Below are 21,030 nucleotides of genomic sequence, written 5' to 3'. Positions count from 1 at the left end.
TACTATGGCGCAAACACGAGGAAATCTGCAGATGCTGGAAATTCAAACAACACACACAAAATGCTGGTGGAACACAGCAGGCCAGGCAGCATCCATAGGGAGAAGCACTGTCGACGTTTCGGGCTGAGACCCTTCCTCAGGACTAACTGAAAGGAAAGATGCTAAGAGATTTGAAAGTAGGAGGGGGAGATGGAAATGCGAAATGATAGGAGAAGACCGGATGGGGTGAGATGAAGCTAAGAGCTGGAAAGGTGATTGGCAAAAGTGATACAGAGCTGGAGAAGGGAAAGGATCATGGGACAGGAGGCCTCGGGAGAAAGGGGGAGGGGAACACCAGAGGGAGATGGGGAACAGGCAGAGTGATGGGCAAAGAGAGAAAAAAACAACTAAATATGTCAGGGATGGGGTAAGAAGGGGAGGAGAGGCATTAACAGAAGTTAGAGAAGTCAATGTTCATGCCATCAGGTTGGAGGCTACCCAACCGGTATATAAAGTGTTGTTCCTCCAACCTGAGTGTGGCTTCATCTTGACAGTAGAGGCGGCCATGGATAGATTTATCAGAATGGGAGTGGGATGTGGAATTAAAATGTGTGGCCACTGGGAGATCCTGCTTTTTCTGGCGGACAGAGCGTAGGTGTTCAGCGAAACTGTTTCCCAGTCTGCGTCAGGTCTCACCAATATATAAAAGGCCACACTGGGAGCACCGGATGCAGTATACCACACCAGCCGACTCACAGGTGAAGTGTTGCCTCACCTGGAAGGACTGTCTGGGGCCCTGAATGGTGGTGAGGGAGGAAGTGTAAGGGCAGGTGTAGCACTTGTTCCGTTTACAAGGATAAGTGCCAGGAGGGAGATCAGTGGGAAGGGATGGAGGGGGCGAATGGACAAGGGAGTTGCGTAGGGAGCGATCCCTGCGGAAAGCAGAAAGTGGGGGGGGGGAAGGGTTTCTGCAGAGAACATTGACTTCTCTAACTTCCGTTAATGCCCCTCCTCCCCTCCTTACCCCAACCCTGACATATTTAGTTTTTCTCTCTCTCTGCCCATCACTCTGCCTGTTCTCCATCTCCCTCTGGTGCTCCCCTCCCCCTTTCTATCTCCCTAGGCCTCCCATCCCATGATCCTTTCCCTTCTCCAGCTCTGTATCCCTTGTGCCAATCACCTTTCCAGCTCTTAGCTTCATCCCACCTCCTCTGGTCTTCTACTATCATTTTGCATTTCCCCCTCAGTATCTTTCCTTTCAGTTAGTCCTGACGAAGGGTCTCGGCCCGAAACGTCGACAGTGCTTCTCCCTATCGATGCTGTCTGGCCTGTTGTGTTTCACCAGCATTTTGTGTGTGTTGTTTGATACTATGGCTGTACTTCTTGCCGGACTCTTCATAGGAAACGTGGCTGCCGGTCAGAGTGCGTTTAAGAAAACAGGGTTTTCAACCTCGAGTACTGACCATCTTGCGGGCAAACATAGTCTAGTAAATAAAAGCAAAGACTTGAGAGCTGTGGTGCAGTAACAGAGGGACATTAGAACCATTTGATTACTTTGTTTCACAGAATCCTGGTTAAATCCTTCCATACCAGACGCAGCAATTCATATTGATGGGTCACGATAGACCAGGATAGGACTACAGAGTCTCACAAAAAAAGAGGTGGAGGTGTATACCTCATGACCCACTCCTCGTGGTGCACAAATGTATCAGCGTTGTTCCAATTCTGCTCACTGCTCACTAGACCTTGAATATCTTGCCATTAAGTGCTCTGGCTGATCTGAGCAATGGGATCAACATGCATGAAACAGCACACCCCAACGCCTTCACCATCATTTTGGGGGATTTTAGATCAGGCCAGCGTGAAAAAGTCACTAAATAATTACCATCAACAAATCACTTATTCGACCAGAGGAACCAACATACTGGACCACTGTTACACTACCATTAAGAATGCATGCTGCGCTTGCTACTCTACACCCACACTATGGAAAAGTCTGATCACCTGGCCATACTTCTACTTCTGGAGTGTAGGCAAAGACTGAAGACTGCAGCACCAGTAGTGAGGACCAAGAAGGTATGAACAAGGGAAACATGGAAACACTTCCAGGACTGCATTGAATTGGTAGACTGGACTGTATTCAGGAATTCATCTTCGAATCTGGCTGAGTATGCCACAGTTGTTACCAACTTAATTAAACTTGTGTGGATGAGAGTGTGCCTACAAACATATGCTGTACATTCCCAAACCAAAAGCAGTGGATGAACCAGGAGATTCATCAATTGCTGAGGGCTAGATCTGCGGCATTTAAGTCAAGTGACCCAGGTCTGGACAAGAAAAACATGTATGACTTGCGGAGTGCGAAGAAACAACTCCAAGTGAGGTTGGAGGAGACATCAGATGCATATCAACTCTGGCAGGGTTTGCAGGATATTACTTCCTACAAAGCAAAACCCAATAAGCATGAATGGCAGCGATGCTTCACTACCAGATGAACTCAACGCCTTCTATACCTGCTGAAAGGGAGAACATAACTACAGCTGTGAAGATCCCTGCTGCACTGGGAGACCCTGTGATCTCTGTCTCGGAGGGTGATGCTAGGCTGCTGTTAAGGACAGTGAACCCTCGCAAGGTAGCAGGCCCTGACGGAATACCTGGTAAGGCTCTGAAAAATTGTGCCAACCAACTGGCGGGTGTATTTAAAAACATTTTTAACCTCTCACTGCTATGGTTGGAAGTTCCCAACTGCTTCAAAATGGCAATAATTATACCAATGCAAGACTAGTGTGAGCAGCCTAAATGATTATTGCCCAGTAGCACTCGCATCTATGGTGATGAAGAGCTTTAAGATGTTGGTCATGGCTTGAATCAACTCGTTTCAGCAAGGACCTGGACCCACTGCAATTTGTCTATTGTCACAATAAAGTCTACGGCAGATGCAATCTTAGTGGATCTTCACATGGCCTTGGACCACCTAGACAAAACAAACATCAATGCCAAGGTGCTGTTCATTGACTACAGCTCAGTGTTTAACACCATCATTCTCACAGTCCTGATCAATAAGCTACAGAACCTGGGCCTTTGTACTTCCATCTGTAATTGGATCCTTGACTTTCTAACTGGAAGAGCACAATCCGTGTGGAATGGTGATGATATCTCCTGAAAATCAACACTGGCACACCTCAGGGGTGTGTGCTTACCCCACTGTTCTACTTCCTCTATGCCCATAACTGCATGGCTAGGAGAAGCTCAAATGCCATCTATAATTTTGCTGGTGATACAACCATTTCTGGTAGAATCTCAGATGGAGATGAGAGGGCATACAAAAGCGCGATATACCAGCTAGATTAGTAGTGTTGTAGCAACAACCTTGCACTTAATGTCAGTAAGCCAAAAGAGCTGACTGTGGACTTCATGAAAGGTAGGATGAGGGAACACAAACCAATCCCTATGGAGAGATCAGAAGTGCAGAGAGTGAGCGGTTTCGAGTTCCTGGGTGTCAAGATCTCTGAGGATCTAACCTGGCCTCAACATTATCAATGCAGCTATAAAGAAGACTAGTCAGCGGCTATATTTCATTCAGAGCTTGAAGAGATTTGTTTTGTCAACTGAAACATTTTAAAACTTACATGAATGTATCATGTAAAGCATTCTGACAGGCTGCATCACTGTCCGGTATGGGGGAGGGATGGGGGTGGGGGGGGAGAAGAGGGAGGCCACTGCACAGGACTAAAAGTTACAGAACATTGTAAAATTAGCCAGCTCCATCTTTTAGCCTCTGTAGTATCCAAGACAACTTCAAGGAGTTGTGCCTCAGAAAGACGACATCCATAATCAGGAACAGATTCTTCCCTTCTGCCACACAATTCCTAAATGGACATTGAACCCCTGAATGCTACCTCACTTTTATTATTTCTGTTTTTGCACTATTTTTAATTTAATTATTTAATATACACACACTTATTTAATGCAATTGATTTATTTATCTTTTTTCTTAGAAGGGTTGATGGCACCAACGGCGACTCCTTTGCTTGCATCTTGGAAACAGCTCTGTTTCTTCCTTTAATATCTTTATCTTTTTTCCCTTTCAAGGTTCTTTTGAAGACTCTGACCTGAAGTTACATGTAGACTTCAGTTCTTTGCAGGAATGGGATGTGTTCTCAGGATTCCACAACTGGCCATTATTCAACGTGCCAAGGATTTGGCCTGAGTATCTCAATCATGTTCGCAACCCTAAGATCTCAGGGCACTGGAGACGGGCGGATTGAGGGTCGGTGTCATGCCAGGAGACTCGTGTGTCATCAGGGTGGCTGGAAAATCTTTTGCTGTGGGCCCGAAGGCCCAAGATCTTTGCGATCTTCAGACACAAAGCTTGAAAAAAGCGACAAAACGGACTTTTAACATCGTAAACCAGCAAGTTGTTGTTATGTTTCACACTTGCTGTGAAAATGGGGGATAGCTCCCTTGCCAAGGACAGAGAGAACCTGGGGGTTGTCGAATGTCGGATGAAATGCAAAGCCTTTGGGGTAACTTTGGTCTGTGTCTTTGCTATCGCTTAGCACACCAAAAAGCAGAAACAATTACTAGAAATTTAAATGTGAATAGATAAATTGAACATTAACTTATCATATATTTACAGGTATCCCCCGTTTTTCGAATGTTCTAAGACACCTCGCTGTTACGAAAGACCTACATTAGTTACCTGTTTTCGCTAACAGAAGGTGTTTTCACTATTACGAGAAAAGGCAGCACGCGCGCCCAGCAGCCAAGTTCCTCCCCCAGAACTGCATTCAAGCCAGCATTGCTTAAGCATGTGCCTGTGAGGACCTGTGCTTTCTGTCGATTTATTTTGTGCATCTGTTAGCAAGGTGAGTTCTAAGGTATCGGAAAAGTCTAAAAGAGCACGCAAGGGTGTTACACTTAGCGTAAAACTAGACATAATGAAGCGTTTCGATTGTGATGAACAAAGTAAAGATATAGTGAGTTTGGCTAAGGGTTTGTGGAAGTTGATGAAGATGACGTTGAAGAAGTTTTGGCCAAGAACTGAGAGATGAAGAGCTGATGAAGAGGAAGGGATAACAATTGAAGCCAAACGCAGTAGCGAATGGCCCAAAAGTGAACTGAACGTGAAGCAATTGTGTGAAATTTTCACTGTGATTGACAACGCTGCAATGATTGCAGAAAAGTATGACTGTAATTTTGAAAGGGTATGTAAGTTTAGGGCATATTTGCAGGATGGTTTGAGTGGTTACAAAAAAAGGTATGATAGAAAAATGCGCGAGGCTAAGCAGTCAAGCATACTGTCATTTTTCAAGCCTTCCACATCAGCCACAGCAGACGACGAAACTCAACCTTCGACATCGAGGCAGGCAGACATAGAAGGTGACCTGCCAGCCCTGATGGAAACAGACGACGATGAGATGACACCCCAGTCTCCTCTACCTCCCACCACCGACGACTCAGACTAACACACCATCATCAGTGTGCTCACTGTCTTCCCGATTCCGGTAAGTGAAACTACACTGCACATACATAATTTCTACTTTATATATGCTGTGTATTTTTATGTGTTACTTGACTGCTTCATAGCTTAAAGGTTACTGGAAGGAGTGCTTCTGCTGAGAGCACTTGCACTGCGTGTTTCTGCCAAGTGCATTTGCGCCATGTTTTTCCCGCGAGTGCTGTCGAGAGCGCTTGTGTGAGATTTTCACTGCAGTAGACAGCGCTGCAATAATTGCAGAAAAGTATTCCTACATTATATAGGCTGTGTATTTATCAGATCATTCCTGCTTTTACTATATGTTACTGTTATTTTAGGTTTTATGTGTTATTTGGCATAATTTGGTAGGTTATTTTTTGGGTCTGCAAACGCTCACAAATTTTTCCCATATAAATAAATGGTAATTGCTTCTTCACTTTACAACATTCCAGCTTATGAACCAATTCATAGGAACACTCTACCTTCGAATAGCAGGGGAAACCTGTATAAGCATCTGGAAAAGAAAGTGTTTCCCTCAAGTGAATTCCTTTGGAGTTCAAGTAATCCATATTTTTTCTTTTACAAAGAGCACTATAAAACTGATGATCATCTTAAAAAGCTAACATGCACACTGCTAATTTTAAAATAATTTTAGATAAATTGCTGCAGACTACCCTTTCACCTCAGCGCCTCTTTCACCTCAGACACTTGGAGAAGTTTGGTATGGGCCCCCAAATCCTAATTACTTTCTACAAGGGCACAATTGAGAGCATCCTGACTGGCTGCATCACTGCCTGGTATAGGAACTGTACTTCTCTCAATCACAGGACTCTTGTGAACAGCCCAGTGCATCTGAGATGTGAACTTACCACTATTCAATACATTTTCAAAGACAGGTATTTAAAAAGAGTCCGAGGATCATTGGGGACCTGAGACACCCCAAACACAAACTGTTTCAGCTGCTACCATCGGGAAACGGTACTGCAACATAAAAGCCAGGACCAACAGGCTCTGGGACAGCTTCTTCCACCAGGCTATCAGACTGATTAATTCATGCTTTACAATTGTATTTCTCTGTTATATTGACCGTTCTGTTGTACATACTACTTATAAATTACTACAAATTGCACCTTTAGACAGAGATGTAACATTTTTTATTCCTGATGTATATGAAGGATGCAAGTAATAAAGGTAATTCGATTCAATTAAATTCAAAGGGACAGAATTTCCGCATGGCTTCCCTCACTAACTGACCAGTTTACTGAAAGGCCTATGAAAATCCTGGAAATATAGCATAAATTGCAATAGTTTACTTTTTTCAGGTTTTCCATGGCTGCCTAAAAACATTGCAACAAGAAATGTGTGCAGAAAAACACACAAGGAATTTCAACATCCAAGCCCCAATTTTCTAAGCTTGCAGACAGTTAGCAAAATTAGTAGGCAATTATATCAAGACTGATCTATCTGTATCACAGAAAATTTGGATATACTAGTGTAATGTACTGTAAGGTTTCACTGCTAATATAATAGCCTCTCTGTAACGTTTCACTGCTAATGTAATGGTTTCTCTATAACAGCAATGTTTGGGCTATGACTGGAGATAACAGGGCCTGGAATGTGGGGTGGGGGGGGGCATCCAACGATAGTAATGTTGTTGTTTCTTGTGAGTCTAGAAGTGAGATTTTCAGGGTTGTTTGGTCGGCGAAAGAAGGAAGACATGTGTTCAGAGAGAGAGCTGGGAGACCACTGGACGGAGTGGACCAGGAGCGAGGGTCTGAAGGTCGGTGATGCTCGGAGGAAGTCGATGGTTGATGAATGGCCACATTGTGAGCTCCAATATGCACTTTTGACTTTCCTCTTAAAATAGGGCCTTTTCCTTTTTATTTTCTTTACTAACCCTATATTCAGATTAAAATTTATAAAGTTCAATCAATTAATTGCATATGGTGTACTGTCTAATATTTTGGAGTGCAGATTTGTAACCGGGCAACACTTCATGCATCATCCACATGAATGAGATTTCTCAGTTTGATGGGGCCGAAAGTAATCTTCCCTTAGAGAAAGACTTGCTGGCCAAGCATAAGGGTTACACAAGTCATATTTATACTTTGTTATTGTATGACTGCTTATTCTTTGAGCATCAAATACAGTAAACGAGATCAAGGAGCACCATGAATGGTAACAGTTCAAAGCTCTAATTAACACAAAATAAAAATTATACAACAGTTTACCTTGACTGACTTGCTGCTGGTCCATCTAATCCTGGTTGAGCTATGTCAGGTGTGAGAACATAAAGGCTATTATTCTTAGGTAAGTGCAGAGACCTCAGAACAGTCTATAGATGGGGAGAAAAACAACAGTGACCAATTTAAGGCAGGTTTTTAAAGAACCAGTGAGAAAAATCAATATAACAACAACTTTTATCTTCCTATAAAAAAACTTGTATATTTATAAATGTATATTTTCAAATGAACGTTAAGGAAAGTCACATGGCTTTGTGCAGGGGAGACCCCCTCCCCACATCCCTTAAATTTGAGATTTTTTGAGACAGATGATTAACAAGGGCAAGGAAATGGATGCTGTCAGCATGGATATCAGTAAAACGTTGTCAAGTTCCCTCATAGTAAGCTGATTCAAAGGTTACCATATGTCACGTGGGATCCACAGTGAGCAGTCAAGTTGGATGCAAAAGGTGATTTGTTCATAGGAGCCAGGAAAATGGTGGCTGGGGTGTTTTTCTGACTGTAGGTTTGTGAACCTCCCATCACCCACAAGGACTAGTACTGAGAAATGTTGTTCGTGATATAATAAGCTGGATGAAAATGTAGGTGGTCTAATTAGTAAGATTGCAAACAACATAAAAATAGGTTGAGTTGTGGATACTGAGGAAGGTTATCAAAGGACAGAGCAGAAAGAACTATCTGTTCATACTTGGATATTATACAGAGATCAGTCAGAAATTTGGGCAGAAAAATGGCAGATGGAGAACAAATGTACTGTAGTAAGAGCTGCTTCCTAATCATAGCAATCTATTAATTAGTCTGCTACAAATCCTGTTCCAATGCTAAGAGGAGAAACATTTAAAAAAAAGCACATCAGCTGCCACTTCAAAAATAATCCATATCAAATACAACAGATCACTAATGTACTAATAAAGAAGCACAAAACATTTACAATATATTTTTCAGTAAGATCTTTGAGCTGTATTAATCACTATATCATATATTTTATTAAAAGGATTTGCTATCTTGGACACATTAGCTTTTCAAACATTCAACTTAAACAATTTCCACATCTGCTGAACTTAAGACCCCAAAGTTAGGTATGAAGAATGTGCATGAGGAAAGATGTTTATTTTACTCCTGGTTTAACGAAATTTGTGTATGTCTCAATTGATAACCCAGTTTGTGTTCATTAAGGCACAACAGAGACTGCAAGAGCTGGAAACTTGCAGCAACACACACAAAATGCTGGAGGAACTCAGCAGGTCAGGGGTCATCTACAGAGAGAAATGAACAGTCAACGTTTCGGGGTCAGACAAAGACCCTTCATCAGGATTGCTGATTAAGAACTATGATTACACAGTGGATATAACAAAGTAAAGACAGCACCAACCCCAAATAACCAAGGCAGTAGTATCTGTTTAAAATGTGGTCCAGCCTTTCAAAGTTACAACAAGATACACAGAGATGATGCTGCAATGTTGAATAACAGTATAAAAGGATTCTGCAGATGCTGGAAATCCAGAGAGAGAGAGAGAGAGACACACACACACCCCCCCCCCCTCCCCCGGAGGAACTCAGCAGATCAGGCAGCACCTATGGAAAGTAATAAATTTCGGGCCGAGATCTTTCACCAGTTCAGATGAAGGGTCTTGTCCCAAAACATCGACTCTATTCCTTTCCATTGTTGCTGTCTGACCTGCTGAGTTCTTCCAGCATGTTGTGCTTGGAATAAAGTATCATTACTGCAGTAATGTGGGAGGGTATCCTAGACAGTTCTTCAAAATGAGGCCATATGGGTAGACCTTAGGAACAAAGAGGGGGCAAACACTTTGTTGGGGATATACTAAAGGTGTGCTAATAGTCAGCAGCATTTAAAGGAGCAGACATGTTGACAAATCCAGAGCTAAGGTAGGAAATGTCAACTTATCCAATGTTAACTAGGAACAGTTTAAAAAAATTCCACCCCATCGACAACTTTCACATTAAACTACTGCAAAGTGAAATTTTTGAACAAGGCCAAAGCTAGATTTTATATTAGGTAAGGTAACTGAGCAAGTGTTGGAGATGCTAGCAGGAAAGCACTTTGGCAACAGTAACCATGATTTTGGAAGGTTATGAATTGGAGGAAGGTGATTTCAACAACAATGGACCTGGCAAATGTAAGCAGAGCAACTAATAGCAATCAGGTCCACAACTGACAAGTGAAGTTATTCAAGAGTGAGACAAAGAAAGTTGGGTGAAAGATACTGTCAACAAGTATGTGAAATCCCAAAACTCAAGGACTAGATTAAAAAAAACCATATGTTAGGTATTGTGAACTGAAAACAAGGGAAGGCCTTCAAAATGTATACAATGTGAAAGGGTGGTAGGAACTTCTACTTGAAAAAAAAAGAGCAAAGAGAAAAGGCTAATTAATTTGGAAAACTCCAACGCATGTTATAAATATATCAAAAAGAAGATAATCAGGGGAAAAAAGTGCAGGATGCATCAAGGACAAGAATATCAAACTGGAGGTGATGCAGGGGCACACACGTGAGGTCTTTATTTAATACTTCTAATACATATTCACAGAGAAGAACATTTAGTTAAAGAATTCAGGGAAGGGGTAGATAATTTTTTGGAATATATTCATATTAAATAGGGTTAATAGATGTCATAGTGTACTTAAAAGTTCCAATTCTCCAGGGCCTGATGAAATGCAAGCCAAGCTGCTATGTAAAGCAAAGGATTGCTGGTGCTCTAACAAAGGTTTCTAAATCTTTGCTGGTCACAGGCAAGATACCTGATGACTGAAGAACAGCAAATATGTTGATTTTATTCAAAAAACACCAATAAATGAGATATAATTTATGCCATTAATGATATAATGACAGCCTTTATAAATCAGAGTATTGAATATAGGAATTGAGATGTAATGTTAAAATTGTACAAGGCATTGGTGAGGCCAAATTTGGAGTATTGTGTACAGTTCTGGTCACCGAATTATAGGAAAGGTGTCAACAAAATAGAGACAATACAGAGGAGATTTACTAGAATGTTACCTGGGTTTCAGCACCTAAGTTACAGAGAAAGGTTGAACAAGTTAGGTCTTTATTCTTTGGAGCGTAGAAGGTTGAGGGGGGACTGGATAGGGGTATTTAAAATTATGAGGGAGATAGATAGAGTCGACGTGTAAAGGCTTTATCCAGTGAGCATAGGGGAGATTCAAACAAGAGGACATGAGTTGAGAGTTAAGGGGCAAAAGTTTAGGGGTAACACGAGGGGGAACTTCTTCATTCAGAGAGTGGTAGCTGTATGGAACAAGCTTCCAGCAGAAGTGGTAGAGGCAGGTTCAATATTGTCATTTAAAAAAAAATTGGATAGGTATATGGACAGGAAAGGAATGGAGAGTTATGGGCTGAGTGCAGGTCGGTAGGACTAGGTGAGAGTAAGTGTTCGGCACGGACTAGAAGGGCCAAGATGGCCTGTTTCCGTGCTGTAATTGTTAAATGGTTATATAATTACAAGTCAGTGAGTCCAACATTAATGGTAGGAAAATTGGAAAAAAAAAGGGATAGATTTAATCTGCACTTTGAAAGACAAATTAATTAACAATTGTAAGCACTTTCTTAGTCAGAGGATGACCAATTCGACAGAATGATTTGAAGTAACAAAATACATTGGAGAACCGTATAGTTGATACAGTCTATAAGGATTTTAATACGGCATTTGACAAGGCTGTGACATGCTGGGTTGGTTTAAAAAGTTAAAGTCCCTAGGATTCAAGGCAAGTTGAACTGACATTTCACTTCCTACTGTTGTCTGTAAGAAGTTTGTATGTTCTCCCTGTGACTACATGGGCTTCTGATGGGTGCTCTAGTTTCCAACTGATTCCAAAGACATAAAGGTTAGGGCAAGTTCGGAGTATGCTGTGTTGGCATCAGAAGCATGGTGACAATTGAGGGAAGCCACAAGCACATTATCAGACTGTGTTTGTCACTGATACAAACAAGACATTTCACTATATGTTTCAATGTACATGTGACAAATGAAGCAGATCTTTAACTTTTTAATCTCTTAAAAAGCAGTATAAACTCACACTGTCATTTACATCTGCTGACTTCCAACCTTTTAACAGCATTTGTGGTACAGGAATCTGCAGCTCATTTTCTAAAATTTGCTTGATAGCACCTGCAAAAATTAGAAATTTTTAAAAAATCACATTTGCTGGATCTACAGAAAGTTTCAATTACTGAGGAAACAAAACTAATAATAAATTAAAGGTTTGCCACGAAATATAGTTTAGAATATGATGTTTACAGAGGTGATAATAAAATAAATTGATATAAGACCATAAGATTGAGGAGCAGAAAGCTATTCGGCCAACCAAGTACGCTCCACCATTCAATCATGGGCTGATCCAATTCTTCCAGTCATCCCCACTCCCCTGCTTTTTCCCATACCCTTCGATGCCCTGGCTAATCAAAAACCTACCCATCTCTACCTTAAATACACCCAATGACTTGGCCTCCACAGCCTCTCATAGCAACAAATTCCACAGATTTACCACCCTCTGACTAAAGTAATTTCTCCACATCTCTGTTCTAAATGGACACCCTTCAATCCTGAAGTTGTGACCTCTTGTCCTAGAATCCCCTACCATGGAAATAACTTTGCCATATCTAATCTGTTCAGGCCTTTTAACATTCGGAATGCTTCTAAGAGATCCCTCCTTCATTCTCCTGAACTCCAGGGAATACAGCCCAAAAGCAGCCCAACGTTCCTCAGAGGGTAACCCTTTCATTCCTGGAATCGTTCTCATGAATCTTCTCTGAACCCTCTCCAATGTCAGTATATCCTTTCTAAAATAAGGACCCAAAACTGCACACAGTACCCCAATGTGGTCTCATGAGTGCCTTACAGAGCCTCAACATCACATCCCTGCTCTTGTATTCGATACCTCTAGAAATGAATGCCAACATTGCATCCACCTTCTTCACCACTGACCCAACCTGGAGGTTAACTTTTAGGGTATCCTGCACAAGGAGTCCCAAGTCCCTTTACATCTCTACATTTTGAATTCTTGTGCCATCTAAATAATAGTCTGCCCATTTATTTCTTCAACCAAAGTGCATGACCATACACTTTCTAACATTGTATTTCATTTGCCATTCTTTGCCCATTCCCCTAAACTATCTAAGTCTCTCTACAGGCTCTCTGTTTCCTCAACACTACCCACTCCTCCACTATCTTTGTATCATTGGAAAACTTGGCCACAAATCCATTAATCCCATAGTCCAAATCATTGACATAGATCATAAAAAGCAGCAGTCCCAACATCGAATGGTAATCAGCAGCCAGCCAGAACTCCACTGGTAACCGGCAGCCACCCAGAATAGGATACCTTTATTCCCACTCTGTTTTCTGCCAATCAGCCAATGCTCCACCCATGCTAGTAAATCCCCTGTAATTCCATGGGCTCTTATCTTGCTGAGCACCTCATGTGCAGCACCTTGTCAAAGGCCTTCTGAAAATCCAAGTACACCACATCTACGGCATCTCTTTTGTCTACCCTGCTTGTAATTCCTGCAAAAAAACTGCAGTAGGTTTGTCAGGCAGGATTTTCCTTTCAGGAAACCATGCTAGCTTTGGCCTATCTTGTCATGTACCTCCAGCTACTCCGTAATCTCATCCCTAACAATCGATTTCAACAACTTCCCAACCACTGATGTCAGGCTAAAAGGTCTATAGTTTCCTTTCTGCTGCTTCCCACCCTTCTTAACTAGCGGAGTAATATTTGCAATTTTCCAGTCATCTGGTACAATGCCAGAATCTATCAATTCCTAAAAGATCATTGTTTCATGCCTCCACAATCTTTTCAGCTACTTCCTTCAGAACCCGAGGGTGCATTCCAACAGGTCCAGGAGATTAATTCGTCCTCAGACTATTAAGCCCCCTGAGCACCTTCACAGTTGTAATTTTCAATGCACATACTTCACTTCCCTGTCACTCTTGAATGTCTGGTATACTGCAGATGTCTTCCACTGTGAAGACTGATGGAACATACACATTCAGTTCCTCTGCCGTCTCTGCTGCTCTCATTACAATATCTCCAGTGTCATTCTCTATTGGTCCTATAGCTACCCTCAACTCTCTTTTACACTTAATATACTTTAAAAAAGCTTTTAGTATCTTCCTTGATATTAATCGCCAGCTTCCTTTCATAATTCATCTTATCCTTCCTAATGACCTTCTTAGTTTCCTTCTGCAAGTTTTTGAAAGCTTTGCAATCCTCCATCTTCCCACTAGCTTTAGCCATTGTAATTTCCTTTATTCCATTGAAATACCAACACACTGGATTTTAGTTTCTCCTTCTCAAATTGCAAAGTGAACTCGATCATATTGTGATCACTGTTCCCCAAGGGTTCCTTAACCTTAAGCGTCTTATTTCCTCTGGATCATTGCACAACACTCAATCCAGTACAGCCGATCCCCTAGTGGACTAAACAACAAGCTGTTCTTAAAAGCCATGATTAGACATTCTATAAATTCTCTCTTGAAGTCCAGTACTGACCTGGTTTTCCAAATCTACTTTCATGTTAAAATCCCCAATGATTATCATGCCATTGCCCTTCTGACACACCTTTTCTATCTCCTGCTATGATTTGTAATCTACATCCCAGATGCTGTCTGGAGACTTGTACACAACTGCCATGAGGGTCCTTTTACCCTTGCCATTTCCTAACTCAACCCATAGAGACACTACACCTTCCAATCCTATGTCACCTCTTTCTAATGATCTAATATTTCTTATACACAGGGCCACACCACCTCCTCTGCCTAGTAACTTATCGTTCCAATACACCGTATATCCTTGGACAGTTGGCTCCCAATGGCAGTCATCTTTTAGCCAAGTTTCAGAGATGGCCACATCATCATATTTGCCAATCTGTAGATGAAGTTCAAGATTGTCTAGTATAGATTTTATACATAGACAAAATCCATTTCAGTCATTTGAACATTAAATTGACAACCCACTGGATTTGAAGGAGCACTATAATGTCAAAAGAACCACCTTAGGACAGTGAACTGAAGGCACAATTACCTTCAGCTGAAAGTAAAACCTCCAAGGAAATGGCAAGAAAAGTAGAAATACAGGATTTTTTTAAAAAAAGATTCAGAGGACATGGCTGCAATAGACAATACTGGCATTTATTGACTGTCCTTAAGAACTGAGAACAACATTGGTGCAGTTAGGCCAGGTTAGGCAAAGATTGTAAATTTCCTTCTCTGAAGGACTGCAGTGAACCAGCTGTATTTTTTCCAAGTAACAACCCAGTACTTTCACAGTCATCATTAACAAGATCATAAAACAGAAACAGAATTGGGCAATTTGACCCATCGATTCTGCTCCGCTATTCAACAATGGCCAATTTATTTTCCCTCTCAAACTCATTCTCCTGCCTTCACCACATAACCTTTGACACCCTTATTAATCAAGAACCGTGGGCCTCTATTTTCAATATACCCAAAAATCTGGCCTCCACAGCCATCTGTGGCATAGAATTCCACAGATTCACTATCTTCTGACAAACAAAAGTGATGTCCATCTATTCGGAGGCTGAGTCCTCTGGTCCTACACTCTCCCGCTATTAGAAATAACATCTCCATGTCCATTCTATCCAGCTTTTTTTAATAGTCATGAGAAATTCTGCAGATGTTGGAAACCCAAAATAACACATACAAAAAACAGGAGAAACTCAACAGTTCAGGCAGCATTCATGGAAATGAACAAACAGCTGATGCTTTGGGCCAAGACCCTTCTTCATTTAAGCCATCAACATGAGAAATAGTTAAACATAACCTAATTTAATCTCTTGAATTTCAGAAATTAGAAAAGAGTGAGAACTAAAATAACCAATAAATAATTAAAATATACCAATCGATATGACTCAGATATATCCCAAGGTGAAATTCAGGAGATAAAAAATTACCACAATACAATGGCTCACTCACAGAAATAGAGGAAGCTTCTTAACATTCCAAAGACAAATCTTAAAATTTGATAAACCAACAAAGGGTGGTCAAGCAAAGAAAATCAATCTTTTCAAAATGGGAATTAAAAAGGCATCAGTGACATTAACCTGCAAGGCCATAGGGATAGATCAGGGGAATATTGACAGTGCGACAGAATTAGATGAGGCAGAATCTGTTGAAAGCAACCAGAAGAGTTTCTGAAGCAATATGTAGATAGCCTTACTTGACTACTACTGGCCCTATTACTCTACCTCCTCTTGAGAAATGAGGTCAAGCAAGTGGTTGATGTGTCACAGAGGAAGACCAGCAGGTTTAAGCAACCCTGGCTGACAAAAGATATTAAGACCCAGATCAGGATAAAGGAGGTAAACTTTAGGTATAGTCAACGGAGATCAAGAAAAGCCCTTGAGAAATACACGTAATGAAGTATTACACTTAAGGAAATTAGAAGGGCAAAAAGATATTGAGTCAGAGATTCACTGCTCTCCTATGGATCAGTGTGGTCATTTATGTGTTGAACCACAGGAGGAAGGGCAAGTACTTAAGCAAATAGTTCTCAATTGTATTTACCATGGAGAAGGACTTGGAAGTTAGTGTGTTCAGGCAACAGAACCGTGTTTGCATAAAACACATACTTTATGAAAAAATGATGATGGCCATCTTCAAGGTGGATCCTAGGGTCTGACCAAGTATATCAGTTCAGTTCAGTTTATTGTCATTTAGAAACCACAAATGCAATGCAGTTTTAACAAAAAAAAGACAACGTTCTCCAGAATGATATCACAAAAGCACACGACAAAACAGACTACACCAGAAAATCCACATAACATTTGGTAATCACCAAATCCAGAGTCCGGAGAGGCTGCTGCATATTAATATCGCGTTACCATCTTAACGCGTTCCTTGGAAAGGAGCTCCAAACCCACCAAACAAAACAAGAATACCCAGACACACCAAGTCAAGAGACCAACTCTACCACCCAACAAGCCAAAAACTAAAGCTACAAGACCTACACAAAACCACAGTTACATATAGTTACAGTTAACATATAGTTACAACAGTGCAGACAATACCATAATTGATTAAAAAACAGACCATGGGCACAGTAAAAAAAATAGCCCAAAGATGTTAAAAGACTATAAATTCGAAAGAAACCACCACACAGTTTCCACAAGTCCTCAGGGTCCCGATAGACTCATCATCCCACGCTGGCAGCAGAAGCGAATACCCCCACTAAGGACTTCCACGACACCAGACTCAGCCTTGCAGACACAGCACACAATGAAAGCTCCATCAGACTCAGCCTCGCAGACGCAGCACACAGTGAAAGCGCCCTGACCACAGAGGACTCCGAGTCCGTCCAACCTCCAAGCCTCTGACCATCCCCTCTGGCTCAGCCTCTCTGAGCACCATCCTCTGCTGAGCGTACTACGACGGCCACCGGCAATGCGAGGACGAGGACCATGGGCCTGTTCTTCTCAGCAGAGACCCAGACCTCACAACAGCAGCAGCAACGAAGAAGGCCTTCCTAGAGATTTCCAGATGTTCCTCCATGCTCACACGTTAATTTTTCATCAGATTAGGATTGTGCACGGCACCCCACTTAACAAATAACAGATATCAGCTCCAGAGTGGCCACTGCAAACTGCGTCACGCCGCCATCTTGGTCATTGTGGGGAAGCAAGGGAACAAACTGTTGGAGCCCTGACAGAGATCTTTGTATTTTCTTTAGCCACAGAGAGGGTGTTGAAAAATGGTTAGTATTTTGCCTTTATATGAGGATTGTAAGGATAAGCCAAGGAATTACATAAAAGGTACTGAGCTTATATGAGAATGAGGCATCAGTGCCATTCATGGTGTTACTTTTCACTTTGTAGGAAGTAATGGCCTGCAAGCCCTGCCAGAGTTGATGTCCACCCGATTCCACCTCCAACCTCATTCAAAAGTGTTCCGTTGTTTGAGGTAGCCCACCATATGTTGTATCTGGATTTTTTTTTAAATAGTCCTTGGTCTCCAGACTTGAATGCCACAGATCTAACCCACAACAAACTACAATCATCCTGGTTCATCCACAGGTTTTGATTTGGATATATACAGTATGTTCTCACAGGCATACAGGTTTTAACAAAGTCCATGAAAGCAGTGGCATAATCATTCAGACTTTAAGATGAATCTCTGAATAGAGTCCAGTACACCAATACAAAGCAGTCCTGCAAGAGTTTCTGCACCTCCCTTGTCCAAACCTACTGGTGCTGCAGTCTTCAGTCTTTTCTCAGGGAGTAGAAGTACAGCCAGGTGATCAGCCTTTCCAAAGTGCAGGCACGGGATGGCACAGTAAACACTCTTGATGGTAGTGTAGCAGAGGTCCAGTGCACTGGCTCCTCTGGTTTCACAAGTGATTTGTTGGTAACAATTATTTAGAGGGTTTTTTTCAAACTGGGTGATTAAGATCTCAGATGATGGAAAAGGTATTAGGATGCACTGTTTCAAGCCTGTTGATTACATAGCTCAGTTCATCTAAAGCCTGCTTGACAATGGCCTGAGGTGGAATGTACACTGCTACCAAGATGAAAATTGAAATCTCCCACGGCAGATAAAATGGATGATACTTAATTGCGAGATGTTCCAGATTGGGTGAGCAGGACTGAGACAGCACTACAACATTTATAGACAGCAAGAAGTTGATCATAAAGCATCTTCCACTGCCTTTGAAAGGAGTACTATCTTGGCTGTGAATTGTGAAGATAGCCAGCTATATCGCTGCATCCAAAATGGTACGGTACATCCAAGACTTCATGAAACAAAAAACACAACTGGTCCTAATGTCCCTCTGGTACAGCAGTCTAGCTCTGAGATCTCTGATTTTATTTGCCAGAGACAGTACATTTAACAGCAGAATGGTCAGTACTGGGAGTCAAAAGCCACATTTCCTTAGATGCCTTGAAAGCAGAGCGGCACCCTCTTTTCCACTGTCTAAAAGGGGAATTGTGCCAGCAACCAGAGTCCATTCAAGTTTCATTGACTTTGAGTGATATATTTTTTTAAAATCACCTTAAAATGATACCATTAACTATATAGTCCATAGATATAGCCGTGGTTTTCATATGTAGCAGACTGAAACAGAGATAACAAAACTGCTCACTTGACTCGCAAGCAGATCCAATGCAATGATGGATGGTTGATCAAGCAGTTTGCTTTCATCCAGACAGCATAGGCCAAAGGCATTTTTAGAGCTGCACGCTGCTATACATATCACAATTATTTCATCACACTTTGGAAAGTTGGGAGTTAAATTACTTACTTGCCTTCAGAGACTTCTGCAGTTTTAATATTGCTATTGCAGTTGTCTTTTGCCATCGAAGTTCCAAGGAACGGATGTGAAATTTGACAACAATGATGACAGTGAATAAAGGATTGAGAATTTTTTTCCTGGAGATTTTCATTGCATTAGTCAAATAAAGTTCACTTTCTGATTATCAGCCCATACCCAAATGCTATGTGTACCATGCTGCCACCAGGCTGACTGCTTCATTTTCTGGGAACTTGCAAATGGAATACAGAAAGAGGCTTTGTGAGCGGGCAAAATATGTTAGATAGAATATAATACAGAACATGATGTGGAAAAGTAGAAAGATTGAGTATCTTATAAAATATAAAAGATCATAAGCGCTGTTGTTCTGAGGGACCTGAGAGACCTAGCACTTTCATTAAAGGTACACAAATCTTTCTCGGTTAATGAACTGTTCATTTTAAAATCTTACCAACTGTACTGGTATCTTCAACTACCACCTCCACATTTCTGTCACGGTATTCCACTCTAAAGTTCAGCATTCTTGGTTGCCTTTCCACAATTGGTCTAGATGATGTTTTTGGGCAGAAGGTCGAGGAACTGGAAGAGGAAGAGGACTGACCAGTAGATCCATACGTTGGATCCTGTGACGTCTCACCACTAACAAACTCACTGCAAACAGATAAAAAATCCAAACATGAACAATAATGTTAACAAAACATTTAAATAGGAAACAGGCATAGGAAACTACCCTGGCATACCAAACAATCATTGGTCAATTTCTTAGGTAGTTAGCTCTGGTTTGTGCATTGAAACGTTATCTGCATCTGGGCAGCTGGCTAAGTTATGAACTGATCAAAGCTATAAAAATAGTAAAGCAAAATCTTATGGACAAGATTTTCAATATTATACTTTTTTTTAAAAGTAACCAACTAAAGCTGATTATAATTTAGTTTGCAAAATGTAAACCATTTCAGAATATTGAAAGCCCTAAAAAGAGTGCAATAAAAAAAATTACAAAAAAAATCTTTCACAATGAATTCAGAATTATTCATGCATTTATACCCAAGGACAAAGAAACTTCAAAATTCTCATAATGAATTGAAATCACAATACAACTTACACTTCCTCTATTATGCAAATCTTCATCTGTAGGTCACAAATGCATTAATAATAAGAAAACCATACAAAAATAACAACCTCAACAATTGTAGGGTTTTAGCAGATTATAAAGACTTGTTTTAAATATCTCAATTATTCTGATGACAATCAAGAAAAACAACTAAGCAGCTTTTGAATTATACTTCTTCGCAGTTGATAGGACAATTCCTTCTGATAATTCAAGTTATCTACACATACATTTAACACAACTGGAATCAAATCTGAAATGCTGACACACAAATAGAATGACTAAGTGTCTTCTGGATGCTTTGGATCTGTATGAAAATTTACCTTTTCATTATTTCTCATCTTTTTAAAATCACACGAGCTGGTCATCCAGCCCCGAGTGTCCATGCCAACCCTGAGAGGATTCCTATTCCTTAAATTTCTTACATGCCCGTCAACTACTCCTACTTTCAGACAACCTGTCAATTTACAGTAGCCAATTAATTTACCTTTGGGACATGGGAGGAAATTAGGGCAAATCAACCAAAGGCACTGAATCTGTGCAGCACCAACACCAACAGCTATGTCCCTGTGACATTCATGCACTCACACTCACCAATAACTCACAAAATGGTTGAAATGAGAATTAAGCAAATATCATCTTGATATAATTTAGGAAATTATAACTTGGATTTAGATATGTCGCAAGTGAAAAAATAGCACAAATTTGGATATATTCCGAATTTAATCATTTGACAAGGTAACATATACACATAAATAAGAACACACAAGCCACTCAGCCACAGAGGTGAAATTTGTTCAACAAGAAGCCATTAAGCAGACAAGGTCTACATTTTCCAGAGATCAGGTAAGTGAGAAGTGATCTAACTTTGGTTCAAGATGGTGTTACTGAAGGTGGGCAACAACTTACTGGG

At 41.0% G+C, this 21,030-nt stretch overlaps 1 protein-coding gene across 1 annotated transcript in view; it reads right to left on the bottom strand.

Moving 5' to 3' along the window:
* The window catches only part of faf1 (Fas (TNFRSF6) associated factor 1), a 339,764-nt gene that overhangs the window by 289,359 nt on the left and 29,375 nt on the right, over positions 1-21,030 (bottom strand). Inside the window, exons 4-6 of the mRNA XM_059984260.1 lie at positions 19,461-19,660; positions 11,762-11,853; positions 7,690-7,793 (exon numbers count right to left, since the gene is read on the bottom strand). Coding sequence (XP_059840243.1) covers positions 7,690-7,793; positions 11,762-11,853; positions 19,461-19,660 — 396 coding nt within the window. The remainder of the gene's footprint in view (positions 1-7,689; positions 7,794-11,761; positions 11,854-19,460; positions 19,661-21,030) is intronic.

Source organism: Hypanus sabinus, chromosome 11 (assembly GCF_030144855.1).
Source record: "Hypanus sabinus isolate sHypSab1 chromosome 11, sHypSab1.hap1, whole genome shotgun sequence".
Classification (NCBI taxonomy): Eukaryota; Metazoa; Chordata; class Chondrichthyes; order Myliobatiformes; family Dasyatidae; genus Hypanus; species Hypanus sabinus.
The sequence above is the reverse complement of the archived record's forward strand: the minus strand, read 5'-3'. Positions and strand labels throughout refer to the sequence as shown.